At 43.4% G+C, this 13,946-nt stretch overlaps 1 protein-coding gene and 1 pseudogene across 5 annotated transcripts in view; both read right to left on the bottom strand.

Annotated features, from left to right (window-relative positions):
• LOC147014527 (centrin-2) overlaps window positions 1-13,946 on the bottom strand; it is a 66,723-nt gene that overhangs the window by 33,656 nt on the left and 19,121 nt on the right. For 4 of the 5 annotated variants that reach the window (XM_085852567.1, XM_085852568.1, XM_085852566.1 and 1 more), the window contains one exon: window positions 1,200-1,352. In XM_085852567.1, the coding sequence (XP_085708693.1) occupies window positions 1,200-1,352 (153 nt within the window). Of the gene's footprint in view, window positions 1-1,199; window positions 1,353-5,646; window positions 5,786-13,946 lie in introns of those variants that run through there. The other variant, XM_085852570.1, reaches the window with a different exon arrangement.
• LOC147014528 (uncharacterized) lies at window positions 5,418-7,297 on the bottom strand (annotated as a pseudogene).

Below are 13,946 nucleotides of genomic sequence, written 5' to 3'. Positions count from 1 at the left end.
TGACCTGAAGATTATGTATAAAAATATATTGTAATCCTAGCTCTCAAAGTTTGGGCGGTCGTATGATTTTTATGTCAAAATTCGAAATTTTCTAAGTTCGTGACCTTGTGACCTTGACCTTGGGACGAAAATGAAAAAAAAAAAAAAAAAAAAATCGAGCTCTGTGGGGCTATGCAGGTGCCATTGGTCTAACCAATTACCGAAACCGCTGCCAGATTCGACAAACCCCCTTGGAGAAGAGGCAAATTGAAATCGGCTACCCCTACAAACACAATTCGCAATTTTCTAAGTTCGTGACCTTGTGGCCTTGACCTTGGGACGAATATGAAAAATCGAGCTCCGTGGGGCTATGCAGGTGCCATTGAGCTAACCAAATACCGAAACCCCTGCCAGATTCGACAAACCCCCTCGGAGAAGATGGATTTTGTCAAAATTTGCAATTTTCTAAGTTTGTGACCTTGTGACCTTGACATTGGGACGAAAATGAAAAAAACAAAAAAAAAAAAATCGAGCTCCGTGGGGCTATGCAGGTGCCATTGGGCTAACGAAATACTGAAACCCCTGTCAGATTCGACAAACCCCCGAGGAGAAGATGCAAATTGAAATTGGCTACACCCTAAAAACACGTTTTTTGGGCGTGGCTCCGCCCATAATTGGCGCACCACGCCCATTTTCAGGAAAACACAACGAGATCATGATATAAACCTCCCACCAAAATTTTAACCTGGATCGGATCAAAAGCCACGGAGCTATGCTCGGGACAGACAGACAGACAGACAGACAGACACACAACAATAACGAATATAGTGGTCACTTATTTTTTTCGTGAAAATATTTTTTTTGTGAACCAATATAGGGGGTGGGGCCGACATTTTGTTTTATTCCACACCATCCCAACATAGAGTGCTCGTGCACTGTCTGATAAAGCCTTTTGGATTCAAGAAAGTAGCTTCAATCACAGCCATAAGGCCATTAATGGATCAAGCAATGGTTAAACTGGTCAGTCATCTGTTCTGCAATCTTTTCGATAATGGTCAATTTCATGATTGCAAACCTTGTTGCTAAGCCTCTCTATACTCTCCCCAGACACTTTTCAAAAGGGATATGTCATATACGGTTGAGTTTAAAAAGCAATATATTCTTTCTATTTCAGCTTCAGCAACAATACATTGCTCCAGCTACTTCCACCTGCATTTTACCTTCAGTTCTTTCACATCGATGGTACCAGAGCTGTCAGCATCAAACAAGTCAAAAGCCTCCTTTATTTCCTGCCTTTGTTCTTCAGTGAGCTCCATTTTAGGCAAAGCTTTTTTACGTGGCCCGCCTGGTGTCTTTCGATATGCCGGGGTTGCCTGTGGAAAAAAACACAAAGATGCAATTGATCTCAAGTGAGCTGCATTTGAATAAACATGAAATTACAAGTTCATCAAGCACGTCAAATAATAACTTCAATGGCACATACAGGATGTCTAGACAAATAAAAGAACGTTGTCTGTCTGTCTCTATCATTGTGGTTTCCTATCTCTTCTCTCTCCCTCACCGTGTGGCACATACTTCAGAAGCATAACTAGAACTGTACTCGGTAGATCACATACCATGCTGAAGAGTTTACATTTTGCATCCCAATGATAGGTCGGATCTGCATCCGGACATGAACCAAAATCTAATCTGCTTGTTCTTGTCACCTACCAAACTCATCCACCAAGTTTCGTCATTATCCTTCCAGACCGGGAGCCCAGACGATTTATATATGTAAAAGACGGAAAAAGGTTTTATCTCATGAACACAAGGTAACAACCCCAGAGATATGCGATGTAGATTGCTGCCGGGGCTGAAGTGCGGCTTTGACCCCTGAGTCCTTAGGCTATTTTTCAGGAGAGGCTTAAAATGAGTTTTCGTGGCCAAGTGTGGCATATTAGGTTTCTTGATCTCATTTTGTAGGTTTATATAGTAGAAAAAATATTAGACCGGGGAACCTTCTCAAAAAGTGTCGAAACTATGAGAAAAATGGCATTTTCCAAAATGGCCGCCATGAATTTTCACTAAATTAATTTTTAAGTTATCTCAACTACTAAACCTCTTAGAAATAAAATTTAGTCATCTAAACTTAGGTTTTTGGGGTCAAGGAATCCAATTACATACATTTCAACTACCTATATTCATTTCTTTTTGTCAAATAAGTCAAAATGGAGGCATTTAAATGCCAAATACCATTTCATAATGGATATTCTGGGATGGTGATACAATGCTGTTTGTATTCATTTTCGTATTGCCGTTAAGTTCCAGATTGGCATATTCCATATTGTATAAATGGTGTTACAATCACTGATTGTTTTCTTGAATGTTCTATGTAAATATGACAAAGACGAATTCAACAAAAAGTATTTATTATACATTACAGACAAATAACTCGCAATCAATCATACCTTTTAACTAGCCCACCGGCAGGTAATCATACAAAATCATCTGTGTACCGGAACATGCACTCATTTAGTGCAAGTGTTCTGTAGTATATGTACATGCATTCTTCCAATGTCTAAATAATGCATTCATTCAATGTCACTGTCGTCACTTGTGGCAACATCTTCTGTGTTGCAGCAGTCATCGCTACACATGCATACTACCATACACGCACGTTCCTGTTGTCTACATCGACATCTCTTCGTGCTGCACGGAGTGGAAGATTTTCAAAAATACTTGACGAGATCCAGCACTTTACTAGGTACACGTGGTTGGGACATCCAAACAATGGGTATGTCACCTCTATGTACAGCCCAACTGTGGCCGGGGCTTCCATTTCTCTTTCCAGGCTTCTCTTCCAGATAGCAGTCTGATAGTTCGCTCGGCGGATATGCATAATTGCGCTGTCATGACATGGAGGTAGCTTGGTGATATCTGTTGTGTGTCTATTCCATTTTTCACTGCGTACATCGTTTGTGTTGCTCCGTTGCGATGAATGGTACAGGTGACATATCGCCTTCTCTGTCTGCTTCAGTGTTTCATCATCTGGATCAAAGTTCTCTCCAAGTGTCTTCATGGCCTGGCAGAATTCGTCATTTCCTTCCAGAAGGTTCAGTGATGATTTCTTTCCATGTCCAGCAAGTTTACTTGTGGAATCACATCCACAGAATGCATGCATTCCAGCTAGACCAGCACATACATCAGGACCTAGATTTTCAGCAATACTCGTCACATTGATGTACGACCATGCCTTGTTCTTCTGTACTCTGAAGAGCAGTGGTAGTTGTTCTTTGGAACAGAGGAAAACCGACAGCACCAAGATATCTGTATCAGGTGACCTGATCAGGATTGGTGTATCGCTCTATAAGCTGGCATGTTTCGCATGCAGGAGAAGACGGGTGTCGGCCTCTTCATGGTCACACGTGAGGTCATCTTGTGGCACGCTAGCATTACATCCTGTATCACTTCTGGCTAAGCGGACGCATGTCTTGCCCAATGTAACGTACACTGTTCTGTGAGCTAACAGTGTAACAAATTCACCATCTCAATCATCTGTCCACGTCTTCAGCAGGAACGTAAGGAGCTCCTCCTTATAGGGTCCACATCGTAGAGCTTTCTTATACTGCTTGGGGACTGGTTGGTTCCCAGACTTGATGCTGTAGTGGAGTACACCTACAACATCATCTCTCCGTGCATGCTCGGCATGCTTTATGGAGACCAATGGATATGTATCCACAACCCAGTGAACAATGGCTACATCCCTGATCCTTTAAGCAGCAACTTGAAAACCTGCAGTGCCAGATGATCGTACGTGTTCTTTGGATCCAATGACTGCAGTACAGCCATAGAATCTACTATGTGTGTTGTGTTGGGTGGCAGAGGGCGTGGTACAGTTTCTGCTTCATCTCTCAGTATGTGCAGCAGATCTGCTTATACTGCACTTAGCTTGGCACCGTCTGGGTCTGCCAGAGATCTGGGAACACTCGTCAGTTCATATGACAACAATTTGTCACGGTTCACTTTACCTCTCTGTCCACAATCATACAGTTGTGCGAAGACGGCTGTTGTTTCTTGGTGATAATCTTTCTTTGTGACTTCCTTGGTTTTCTGAGTGAATGATGCAAATGTTCTCAGTTTTATCTTAGGCAGAGGATAGTGGAAGTCTACATCACCATCTGGGTTAAGTCGATCATTAGCAAATGTATGAACTTCCTTCAGTCCCACTTGTCCTGCAGTCAGGAGATCCGTCTCGATTCCAGGTGTTGCATGTTTTCCCGAGGCAACATGGGTGATCACCTCCTGGTGAGTGAAGGGGTCTACTAGATTTTTAACAGTTGCCATCACCTTTTGTACGACCTCTTCATCATGCTTGACTCGAGCTGTTGAGCCATCTTTGTGCGTCTCAACTCCAGCTCTACTCATACCACTCAAATCCTGACTACATTGGTAGAACTGTGCCTTGTCAGCCGCAGTCCATATCCATTGGTTGATGCTCTCGTGCCACGGGGTTTTTCCTATCAAACCTCCACTGGTCTTTGTGTCTCTGATGATCGTAACTTCTATCGTCTGGTCATGGGCGATTCTGCTGAATGCATTGCCTTCTTTGCGCTAAACTGCAAAGTTTCCAGCTAGGAATTCTTCATAGGCATCTGGATGTGTTTCTGGCAGGCATTTCATCTGCAGTATGTACACTGGCAGGTAGCGGCTGTAGTTAGTGCGGTCATAGGCTACCATCCACGGCAACATTTCTTGCAGACATTCCAGATGCATAAGCCAGTTGCCTGTCCTGGTTGAACGAAGGAAGCACAGGAGAAGTCCGACCATGTCAATGAACTCGGACCAGAACTGTGCATTTGGACCACATAACTCTGTGAAGCGATCAAATTCTTCCTTCATATTGGAGAAATCTGCCGATGAAATCAGATCCTCAACTGATACTAGTGACAGTTCTGCCCGAACTGCGACACCGACAACTGAAGTTCAGGGGATTCTGGTAAATCCTCGTCATTCCACCACCTCAAATAGGCCTCCCATCAAAGACGCCACATAGCTTCATACACGGTCTTCAATGCTTTGATGCCTCGATTGTAGTGTCTACCACTCAGCACTTGATCAACGCTGCCTTCAACAACAACGCCAGATTCTACAAGGATATCATGCAGTCCAGCACTTCCATAGCGACAGCCAATGACATCCATGTGTTTCAGACCGGTATGGAATGCTCCGAGTCATAGAACTATCCGGTGAAGGTCATCTTTCAGGTGTGGATTGTTGCTTACCTCTACTGCTCTGGCATACACAGCCTGGTTAACGGTCACAATCACAGACGGTTGTCCGTCAACCCTAACCCTAACAAATCGTCCCCAGTAGATGTCTCATACGTGTAGTCCACTGTGTCAACCACGTCCATGGCATTAGAGAGGACTGTCAGAACAGTGGCCAGGTCATTGGGCGACTCATTGATGACCGGCATCTACCCAACATTGTGAGGCGAGACAAACATCATCACTGCTCTGTAACATCTGGTTGGTGCGGCTCCAGCCAGGTACTACCTTTTAACAGAAACACAGGAAATCTACATATATGGAATGCTATGTTATACAATGGACATAAGAGTGTACATTATTAAGACGATATTATTGAGGACTTTGTTTCAAACTTGAAATGTATGATCTAGATACATACCTGATGATATATCTCGTCAGGGGTCGACAAGTCTGGTTGAAGACGTGCTTACAGCCATGCCATATCCAAGTCATGTGTCCCGTCAAGCGACATGGTGACAGTTGTAACAATGGTAGCTGCCTGAACAACATGGTCTGGCCCACATCGAGGTGCACATGGGTAATCAAGTAGGGCCCTCTCAACAAATGGTAAGGACCTTGGTTTTTCATGTGTGTAGGCCTCTCAACCCCCTGTGCTATTTTGACCTTGGCTCTTCGGTTCAGACTTGGCCGTGAGAACTCTGGCTTGCAAGATGATTCCGTTGGTACAATGAGTTGTGCCGTGACCGGACGGTGTCTCTTCACTGAAGTCATTGTTGTCAAATACAAAAGACACTGGAACATTTTTTACAATATTCACAGGTAGTTTCTCTTCTCCATCATGCTGACGAAGTTCACCAATAGCTGTTTCGATCTCCTGCAGTTTACTCGAAGAAACAGTGTGGCCATAGCCATTGAGCATAGTTACAAGGTCTGTTCTACCAGTGACTGCGGATTGCCATTGCGAGAGCCGCATGTTTTGGAGTTAGCACACGGCCATTCCTAGCAGCATACAGAATGTCCTGGCATATGGACATGACTTTCGTCTCATGGGTTTCATCAACATCAGTGTACTCTTCTGTATATTCACCACGACCGGACAAGATCCAGGATATCATATTAAAGAGTACAGGTGGCGTCATGGACTTTGCTTTGGGTTAGGACTTCATGGCCATTCTGCATGGACGTCATGGCCATTCTGTTTTCACCACATTCTTTAGTTCACGATGAATTTGCAAAGCTAGCATGAAGGCATCGTGCATGTGCGTTCGGACATCACTTGTTGATGAAGTGATTTCCTTCTCGAATTGTTCTTCTTGTAACACTGTTGTCACTGCTCGGAAATCGTGCACTAATTTTCCGACATCAAGTCTAGAATTGAAGAGAAGTTGTGGCGCATTCTTCTGGGGCTGGTTATGGAAAACCAGTTGGTCTATGAAGTGCTTCACTAGCTTTTCCTTAAGGTGTTTGATCAAGTTTGGATGTTGATCTGAATCAACTTGGTGTTTATTGAGAGATGCAGCGAACAAACTGCGCACTGTACCCATGTCCCACACGACCACATCTTCAACTACATTCTTCTGTATCAAAGAAACAATGTCATGAAATGCTTCAGTAGCTTCACCAGAACCACTTGTCATCAGATTCGTCACTTGACTCCTGACAACTTTGATGTACTTGTTATAACAGGAGTCATGTTTTAGAACATCACCAGCAATCGCATCATCGCCACCACGCGCACCACCACCTAACTGATACAGAATCCGCGTGTCTCCTTTTGTTTGGGCAGCTTCTCTCAACTTCTCTACTGTAGTCTAAAGTGTGAATGGTTTTGCTGGGTGTAGTTTGCGACGATCTTGTGTGTCTTTCACGAATTGTTGTTGACAAATATTGCATTTATCTAAGTCTGTATGGGGTGCAGAAGAGCGTGTGAGTCTTTTTTGCGGCGAGCATCCTTGGCCATCATCTGTGGTAGGGTAGTCGCATCGGCAGCTCTTTTCCTTTCGACTATCGAAATCCCCTTCTCTTGTGTGTAGGACTTGTAGCAATGCTGGTGACGGATGATACTGCATACTTTGACTGGTAATGGATGAGTTCCTTCAATGTACGGACGTAGTTGATCATACACATGGTCTTTTCGTCGCTTTGCAGAATCACATAGTTTTGTCCAGGCTCCTTCTGTGAATGTTTGTTCCTTCCCTGGTGCAGAACTGTACCCATGGCAGACACACTCTTCCCATCTTATGTTCACCATACCTATAAGTATATAAATAGCATATAAAATATAATTTATTTACACACTATCTTTGAAAATTGCTTTGGATCGACATATGTGTCGCAAAATATGCACGTTTGGCAATAAAATGGTGGCCATTTTGATTTTTTTTCATAAACAAATGAGCAAATGTAGTTGATATGTAGTTAATTGGATTCCTTGACACCAAAAACCTAAGTTTAGATCCCTAAATTTTATTTCTAGCAGGTTTAGAAGTTGAGATAATTTGAAAATGAATTTCGTGAAAATTGATGGCAGCCATTTTGGAAAATGCCATTTTTCTCATAGTTTGGACACTTTTGGAGAAGGTTCCCCGGTCTAACATTTTTTTGTACTGTACAAACCTACAAAATAAGACCAAGAAACATAATATGCCAGACTTGGCGACAATTTTTTTTTAAGAATAGCCTAAGGACTAATAAGGAAATGGGCAAACTCTTCTTTGAAGGCACCGTTCTTCAGTAGCTACGTTCCACTCTGACATTGAGCCTGATCTGGCCCAGTGATAATGAACATCTCCACCTCGAAACTTCCGCTCGCAATCTTCGATTGATGGGAACTGATATTTGTCAAGTAAGAGATGAATTTGTTCTCCTCGGCTGGAACAAACTTTCACCAAAAGTTCCTGAGCCTTGGTTGCGTATGAAGACTTGCTGTGCTGGAGTATACTTTCATGAAGGCTATTGCTGCCATCAATTACAGTGGCCTTGATACGTGGCAAATTGGCATCCGTGATCACAACATTCTGTCTATTCTCTAGGGCTTTCATGAGGGTTGTCTTGTCTGTTTTATTGGGAGTACCGTCACTACGAGCTAGGGACAGAGGAACATCAGTGACCGGATAAGTCAGGCTATGTCGCAGGTTGAATGTGTCACTGGTCTTCGCCACGACAGCCAGGATTCGTCCAAGTATGTCTCTGACTCCCTCCGCTGCATTCATTTTGCACATGATAGATCTGCATATTTTGGCGTTCTCTGCAGGAAAGTTCAAAGTTTTGGACCTTGCCACGGTTTTGAGAAATCGAGAACTGTCGATCGCGCACTCGCTTTCGAATTTCTTTCGGAGTTCTGCCCCTTGAGTAAGTGTGCCGAGAAGGAATTTCTTTGTTTCCTCTTTTGCTGATTTCCCTGATGAGACGTTGACCAATTCAGCAGGTGCTTGATTTGCGAATAGGTTGCAGGTATTATTCAGAGCGCTGGAGAGGGTATCAATATCAGAATTGCCGAGTAGAATTCTCCAACTTTGAAGCTGATTCGCTGGTTCCTCGCCCGACTGAAGACCGATGAGTTGCCGAAACTCTGACAGGGCCATATCACGCTGAGTGAGTGACAGACCACCTCCTGAAGGCACTTTCAGAGTTTCTAAAGGCCGACATGCCTTTCATAGGAGACACAGCATCCCTATTCACAGACTGTTCTAAGGTTAGGTCAATATTGCACACTTCGAGTAGGACTTTTCTGTGCGTCGAATGGACAAGGTACCGGCTTCTAAGATGTTGCGTGCGTCAGGGTCCATGTTGCAAAGTTGGTGGAGGAAGAGCGATCCCAATCTCGCATAATTCGGCCGGTTCAACGCAAAGCAGACCTCAATCACACATGGAAGGACGTGGATGTATCCGCCAACGTCATTGGTACGAACGGCTCATGGCGGTTTTAGTATTGGTAGGAGAAATGATGAAGGAAGAAGTTTATTAGAATTTTGCGCAGAGGCGGATCTGGTTGTCATGAACAGTTGGTTCAAGAATGAGAAAAAGGAAACATTTAGGTCCAGTGGAGCAGAAACAGAGATCGATTTTATGTTAGTAGGAAAAAGTTCGAGAAAGAAAATTCGAAATGAGAGTTATTCCTGGGGAACTCCAGCACAGCTTGGTGGTAATGGTTGTGGACAAAATATATGAGGTGAAGAAAAAGAAACAGCAACAGAGTAAGCGTACAAAGACCTGGAAGCTGAAAGATGGAGAAGTAAAAAAAAAAAATTGCTGAAAGAATGGATATTCTCTGGAAGTAAGAAGAAGAAGACAGAGATATCTGGACAAAGTACAGGAATTGTGCTCAACAAGCAGCAAATGAAGTTTGTGGTGTTAGTAAAGGAAAACCACGTCATAGTGAAACCTGGTGGTAGAACGAAGAGGTGAAGGTGGCCATTGAAAGAAAGAAAGCTTCAATAAGATGCAGAAACAGAACAGGGAAGAAAACAAAGCAAGATACAAGAGAGATAAGAAGAAGGCGAAGAAGGCGGTGGCAGAAGCTATGAAGAAAAAAAGCTGAAAAAGAGCTGGAACAGTAAGTTGCAGATGAACAGACAAGGAATTTTTCAGAAACTGAAGATAATGAAGAGGGAATCTCGTGACATCACGGAAACCAACTGTATAAAGGATAAAAATGGGAGGATTTTCTTTGTTGGTGAAGATAGAAGAAGAATCTGGAAGGAGCATATGGAATCCATCATGAATCAGGAAAATCAGTGGGATGGTTTGTAGTGGAAGCTGAAAGAACAGAGGGCCCAATGAAATAAATCTCAAAGGAAGAAATAAAGAAAGCTTTGGAAAGTATGAGGAATGGAAAAGCAGGTGGTCCATCAAGCATTACGAAGGAGCATTTTACATCATCTCCTCATGGATTAGAAGTATTACATCAGGTTGCAAATGAGATAATTCAAGGTAAGAGCATGCCAGAGGATTGGAAACAAAGCACCTTAGTACCCATCTACAAAGGTAAAGGGAGTGTCATGGAATGTGGATCATATCGTGGAGTGAAACTACTGGAACATGGAATGAAACTTGTGGAAAGTGTGTTAGAGAAAGGGCTCAGGGAGGTGGTGAAGAGTGATGAGATACAATATGGTTTCATGCCAGGAAAAGGTACGGTTGATGCGATCTTCATAGTCAGGTGCATGCAGGAGTGCTATCAAGAAAAGAAAAAGAAATTATTCATGTGTTTTGTGGACCTGGAAAAGGCGTTTGACAGAGTCCCCAGGAAAGTTATCGAATGGGCGCGACGCAAAAGAAACGTTCCTGAGGCTTTGGTGGAGGTTGTAATGAAACTTTAGGAAGATGCGACGACACGAGTTCAAGTTGTTAGTGGTTTCTCTGAAAAATTCAATGTGGCCGTTGGCGTTCATCAGGGATCGGTGCTTGTGCCGCTCCTGTTTGTGACGGTACTCGACGTATTGTCAGAGTCAGAAAGAAAAGGTGTGTTGTTTGAATTACTTTATGCGGATTATTTAGTCTTGATTGCAGAATCAATGGAGGAGTTGGAATCACAGTTCAACAAATGGAAGAGGGCATTTGAAGGCAAAGGTTTCAAAATCAACATGGGGAAAACGAAAATTATGGAATGTGGTGAAGAAACAGGGGTTATTGAATTGGCCAAGAAAGATCCATGTGGAGTTTGTGGTAAAAGAGTGTTAAGTAATGCCATCAGATGCAGTTCTTGTCACAAATGGATTCATGGTCGATGTACAAAATGTGAAAAGAGTGACACAAAGAATGGATGGTAGTTTTGATTGTAAAGCCTGCAGCAGAAGGAGAAATTTAAGCCACCAGGATCAGGATCCGGATTCGGAGCAAAGATTGAAAGATCTTGAGAGAGTAAGCAGATTTTGTTATCTGGGTGAAACCATCAACAGTCGTGGAGGCAGCGAGCTTGCAGTTACAAGAAGAACGAGATTGGGTTGGATGAAGTTCAACGAGCTTGCATTAGTGTTATGTGGTAAAAGACTGCCTTTGAAGTTGAAAGGGAAGATCTATACCACCTGTGTGAGAGCAGTAATGGTTTATGGGTCAGATGCATGGACTGTGAGATCGGTAGTAGAAGTTCTCTTGAGAAGAACAGAAAGAGCAATGATTTGAAAGATGTGTGGAGTGCAGTTGATAGAAAGAAAGAACACGAAGGAGTTGATGGAAAGGATTGGTCTGAAAGATACAATAGTGGAGGTGGTAAGAAAGAGTGGCCTCAGATGGTTGGGTCACGTGCTAAGAAAGAGATGATGAGGGAGTTTAGAGAGTATGGAATTTGGAAGTGGAGGGAAAAGGAGAAGAGGAAGGTCAAAGTTGAGTTGGAAGGAGTTGTTTATGAAAGCAAGTCAGAAATTGGGATTGGGAGTGGAAGACGCAGAAGATAGAAGAAAGTGGAGAGCTGGAGTTATATGATGGAATGAGTGAAAGTCAGCAACCCCCCGTAAGGGGGATAATACTGAGATGATGATGATGATGATGATGATGATGATGATGATGATGATGATGATGATGATGATGATGATGACATGGGTGAAGAATGTTGTGGTCAAGTTTCATCAAAATTGTTTGTAGTTTTGGAGAAGAGAGCAAATACTTACTTGGGGGGTGGGTCAAAAGAAATACCCCATCGACCCCCTTCATGAGTACAGATTTTGATGCGGTCAATACACCTTTGTAAGGCACCAGATATGAAGCTTGCGGTCAAGTTTCATCAAAATCGTGTATTTGGTTCAAACGATAATGACTGAAGTGTTTACAGACTGACACTCACTCACCTACGGACACTACTCAATCGCATAAGCTCACGAACTCAAGTCCAGGTGAGCTAAAAATCTAAGTTGGACGTGGCAATCCCAACTTAGTACATCATTACCAAACACATCCGAAGTATAACCACCACTTTTCAACCTATTTCGTCCTCTGTGGGAGTGCATAAAATATAGAGAATGTATGTAATGAAACAGAAGACCAAGAAGGAACCTAAATAAGTAAAGAGCAAAGATGGGGTCGCCAGGAGGAACCTGGATTGGATTTAGGTTTCAGCCGCTGCTCTACAACCCTCAAACCCATCCAGGTGCAGCCAAGTGAACCTCACAGAAAAATTTCTGCAAGAATTCACTTTTGCTTTGAGAGATAGATTAGGAAAGAGAGGAATATAGAGATGAAAGAGAAGAAAAAGATTCTATCAGGTTTACATAATAATACCATGCCGTTCGTGCCGTAAAGACACATCGGGCCACCAATGCAGTTTCATTGGAAAGGAGTACAGTCCTAAATAGGTCACCACTCCAATCCAGGTTATCCCAAATGGTTATTACTGCAGTACACTGGTACTTAATTCACCGACCTTGGAAGGATGACAAATCCAATCCAAACCCATTGGGACCATCCTCTGTACAGAGCGTTGGTGCTGCCTAAGCAGTCTCCTGGGCTATTGGGCACAATCCTGGACGGGTCGCCACTCCAACACAGGATACTCGAATGGCTCAATCATCCCAGCAAGCTAGTACTCTTTTTGCCGACCTCGGAAGGATGACAGGCTGAGTCAATCCTACCTGGTGTTAATTCAACGATAGACAGGGGCCCAAACTCAGGACCCTAATGTTCCAAGCCAGCCACCTTAACCATGAAGCCAATACCAGGCTATCAGGTTTACATGTACAGAGATACTATTATAATACTGTACTGTAAATTGCTGGAACTTGCAATCCACCCTCCCACCAGGAGCACGCTATACAATACACATTTACATTGAGAAATTGCATCCAAACCACCTCCTGAAACCCCACGACTATGGATTTTTTAAAAACGGATAAAACTGTCTGGGTGGGGCGCACTTCAGGACAGCCATTAAATTTCAGCTCATTCTGTCCATCAGTTAAAACTGCATACAAGTCAAACCCACACCACACACTACCCATGCTGAATTATATATCGTAAGATCATCTATTTTTTTTTAAGAAAAGGGATCGCAAATGAATGATAATTGAACCCTGTAAGTTCAATCTGAAGCCCCATATCACAACCTGCAGTAGCTTTTGCCACTTTTCACCATAACTAATTTGCCGAGCAAGCTTCATTTTGTTCGCCAATGTAAGGTAGGCACTGGGGCAAGTATACGAGTGACATGTGCTTTCAGCAGAAGTCAGGCAAACTCAAACTTAGTTGTCCCGCATGCTCTAAATGGCTAAATGTGCCCAATGAGCCAATCAGAAGAAGTGTAATATATTGTTACGGAAATGGCCCTTATTAGGCAACTAAATATAGAATTAGCTCAGATCCCCCATTAAATGCATGTTTAGTCAGGTTGTTCGGTAAATGGACGTTACATGTGTGTCGGGAGGTGTAGGATGCATGTTTATTGTTCGTACAGTGGTGGTGTACCGAGGGCTTCTTCTTCCTCCCCTCTCCGGACAATAGGCCCCGCCCAGTCGGCTGAGGCGGAGTGGCCTGGAGAGGGAGGTGGAGCTGGGGGGAGGAGTTTGTCGGCTTCGAAAAGGGGGAAGAGCGAGTGGCTTGGAAGCGAGCGAACGAAGACCTCGCGAAGTGGTTCAGTTTGGGGGAACAGTAGGTTTAGAGGCGTGCTCGGGTTTCGAGGCGAGAAGGAATGGAAAAAAGTGGTAAGAAACTGAGAGGACGGAGGTGATTCTGCCGTGAGAGAAACGGCAGTCGGCTTTGAGAGGCAAGCGAGCGAATGAAGGAGGGACA

This window comes from Eptatretus burgeri, chromosome 13 (genome assembly GCF_056783735.1).
Source record: "Eptatretus burgeri isolate ZD-2024b chromosome 13, Ebu_testis_v1, whole genome shotgun sequence".
NCBI lineage: Eukaryota > Metazoa > Chordata > Myxini > Myxiniformes > Myxinidae > Eptatretus > Eptatretus burgeri.
Note: the sequence above shows the minus strand (reverse complement) of the source record. Positions and strands in the feature narration are given on the sequence as shown.